The following is a 2,600-nucleotide window of genomic DNA, read 5'->3' as shown; positions in this document are numbered from 1 at the left end:
CATCATCATGAAGCTGGAACCAAACCCGCAACTTTTGGACTTCAAGACTACTCTTCCCACTGACTACTTTTCCACATGTTTGTTTGGTCAGTTTTGACTTCAGACACCTTCTTGTAGACTGTTATGAATGCTTTATGACATTATTGTCATAAAGCATTTATGCTCAGTTTTAGTTGTTGACTTATTTAGCTTTCTGGTCAACTTTGGTTGTTTCTAATAGTGTTTTGTAAACAAACTCTAAGTTTAATCGCATATATTAAACTCCATGCATCTTCCCGTCAACTCTAAACATTTAGGGGTATCTGACGAAGATGGCTAAGTACAAATACAGAACCCAAATTGTCAGAATTTCATTTGTGGAAATATTTAAAAACTATATATATATATATATATATATATATATATATATATATGTATGTATTAATATGATCCAATTTAAATACATTTCCTCTTTCACTATAGGTTGCTGTGGTGGTTCTGCTGATTGAAATCTCCGAGTAGCAATGGGAGAGTTTGGCGAGTTGTCGAACCTGCTGAAAAAAGCGAAGAAAAAGTCTACCACTGTGGGCAAAGTCTGGCTCACGGTGCTGTTCGTCTTCCGCATCTTCGTTCTGGTAATAGCTGCTAAAGAAGTGTGGGGTGATGAGCAGTCCAATTTCTTATGTGACACTAAGCAACCTGGTTGTCAACTTGCTTGTTACGACAACACTTTCCCAGTTTCTCATCTCCGCTTCTGGATTATGCAAATCCTTATTGTTTCCACGCCAACGCTTATTTATCTGGGCTTCCTCATTCACCAAGAAGGCAAGAATAAAAAGGAAGAAGACAGGAAGGTTGAAGTGCTGTTGAAAGGTGATGACCTGAAAAACATTGTCTATGATATCAATAGCTTCAATAGAAAGAGAAAAAACGGGGATCCTTCCAAAGAAGACACTAAAGTTGAAGTGCTGTGGGAAGATGGTGTTCTGAAAACCAAAGTCAACACCATCGTAGATCAACCATCCAAAAAAGACAATAATGGCAAAGTGCCATCGAAAGGTAGAGCCCGGACAATATACGTCTTGAACATAGTTTTTACGATTCTGTTTGAAGTAGCCTTCCTTGTAGCTCAGTACTACCTTTATGGATTTGGCCTTGAGCTGATGTACCCCTGTGAGCGTTGGCCCTGCCTCACCAAAGTGTTCTGCTATGTGTCCCGACCTACAGAGAAAACCATCTTTATTATTTTCATGCTTATAGTAGCTTTAGTGTCTCTGCTACTCAATGTTGTGGAGATGTTCTTTGTATTTTGCAAGAAAAAAAAGGAAGCTAATTGTGAAAGTAACAATGCACAAACACAGGTGACGGTGACAGTTAGACAACATTATTCTAAGAGACATTCAGGCACATACATCTGAACATGAATTTTATACCAGTTTGGGCTCATTTATGTGTTTTATAGTGACAAAATTGGCTCCCTATTTATTGTACAATCTAATCATGATGTCTTAATCTGCTCAGTCTTAAGTTTAGTTTTAAGAGCATAAATTAGAGAACTACAATGTTAAAATGACTAATAAAACTCTGGTGCATGGATAATGGTTGTTTAACATTTTGTCCTTTTTGTGTGACAATTGTGTGCAAATGTTCCTACTAATGCTCCCTAAAACTGGTTACTCAAAGCCGGTTCATTTAAACTGCTGAAGATCAGAACTTTTTTTCTACATGGAACTTAAACACTAAACAGTATCCGATTTTGTAAATCTTTCATACAGTGCTTGAGAGCAGCCCCTATTATACATCCTAGAATGTTTGTATCTTTGAGACTTTATTATGTCCTTTAAACAATTAATTGCCTTTTCCAAGTTTCATTTCCTTTTTTATTTCACCTTTGTTTGACCAGGTTAGAAGATTGAGAGCTAGTTCTTGTTTACAACATTGGCCTGTGCATTTTTCTCTATTTTATGCATTCCTTAATTCAGTTTGTTTCCTTTATTGACAAATGTTATGACATATTTTTGAATTTGTGATTTTATTTAATGGCTAAGTGGAATAAAATTGTGAAGACTACCCTTTGACTTGTTTGAATGCCAGATAATATAATTGCTAAGGGGCTAAAAATAGTCTTTATGCTATTTTCTATCACTGAACAGAGCACAGATATATTGTCTATATACTGCAGGTATTAAAGTGCATAAAACAGTCATTTCTGCCAAGGCGGTGTGTGCAGCTGGGTGTGTGTTTTTCTGTAGCTCTCTTTCTCTTTTGGCAGCTGCACCTCATCAAGAATCATCAGGAGGCAGTTTAAGGCTGAGCAAGTGGATCGAAAACTTTTAAACCAATCTGTTTGTATGATTTGATTGAAATTACTTTGTAAAGTGCCTTGTGGTGACATGTGTTGTTAATTTATGTTCTAAAAAATAAACTTGAATTGTTGCAAGTCAATTACCTCTGGTTCCTTTTGCATTTTAATAATAGCAACAATGATATTATCCATCCATTTTCTGTCACGCTTGTCCCTTGTTGGGGTCATGAGGGGGTGCTGGTGCCTATGGGCGAGAGGCGGGGTACACCCTGGACAGGTCGCCAATCTGTCACAGATAATGATATAATAATAGTTT

At 36.8% G+C, this 2,600-nt stretch overlaps 1 protein-coding gene across 1 annotated transcript; it reads left to right on the top strand.

Moving 5' to 3' along the window:
- The first annotated feature begins 497 nt into the window (after positions 1-497).
- Positions 498-2,371, top strand: LOC118564467 (gap junction alpha-3 protein-like). Its single transcript, XM_036142630.1, has one exon. It carries the CDS (start codon positions 504-506, stop codon positions 1,395-1,397), a length of 894 nt encoding a protein of 297 aa, XP_035998523.1. The 5' UTR covers positions 498-503; the 3' UTR covers positions 1,398-2,371.
- Positions 2,372-2,600: the final 229 nt, after the last annotated feature.

Source organism: Fundulus heteroclitus, chromosome 11, assembly GCF_011125445.2.
Source record: "Fundulus heteroclitus isolate FHET01 chromosome 11, MU-UCD_Fhet_4.1, whole genome shotgun sequence".
NCBI classification, from domain to species: Eukaryota; Metazoa; Chordata; class Actinopteri; order Cyprinodontiformes; family Fundulidae; genus Fundulus; species Fundulus heteroclitus.
Note: the sequence above shows the minus strand (reverse complement) of the source record. Positions and strands in the feature narration are given on the sequence as shown.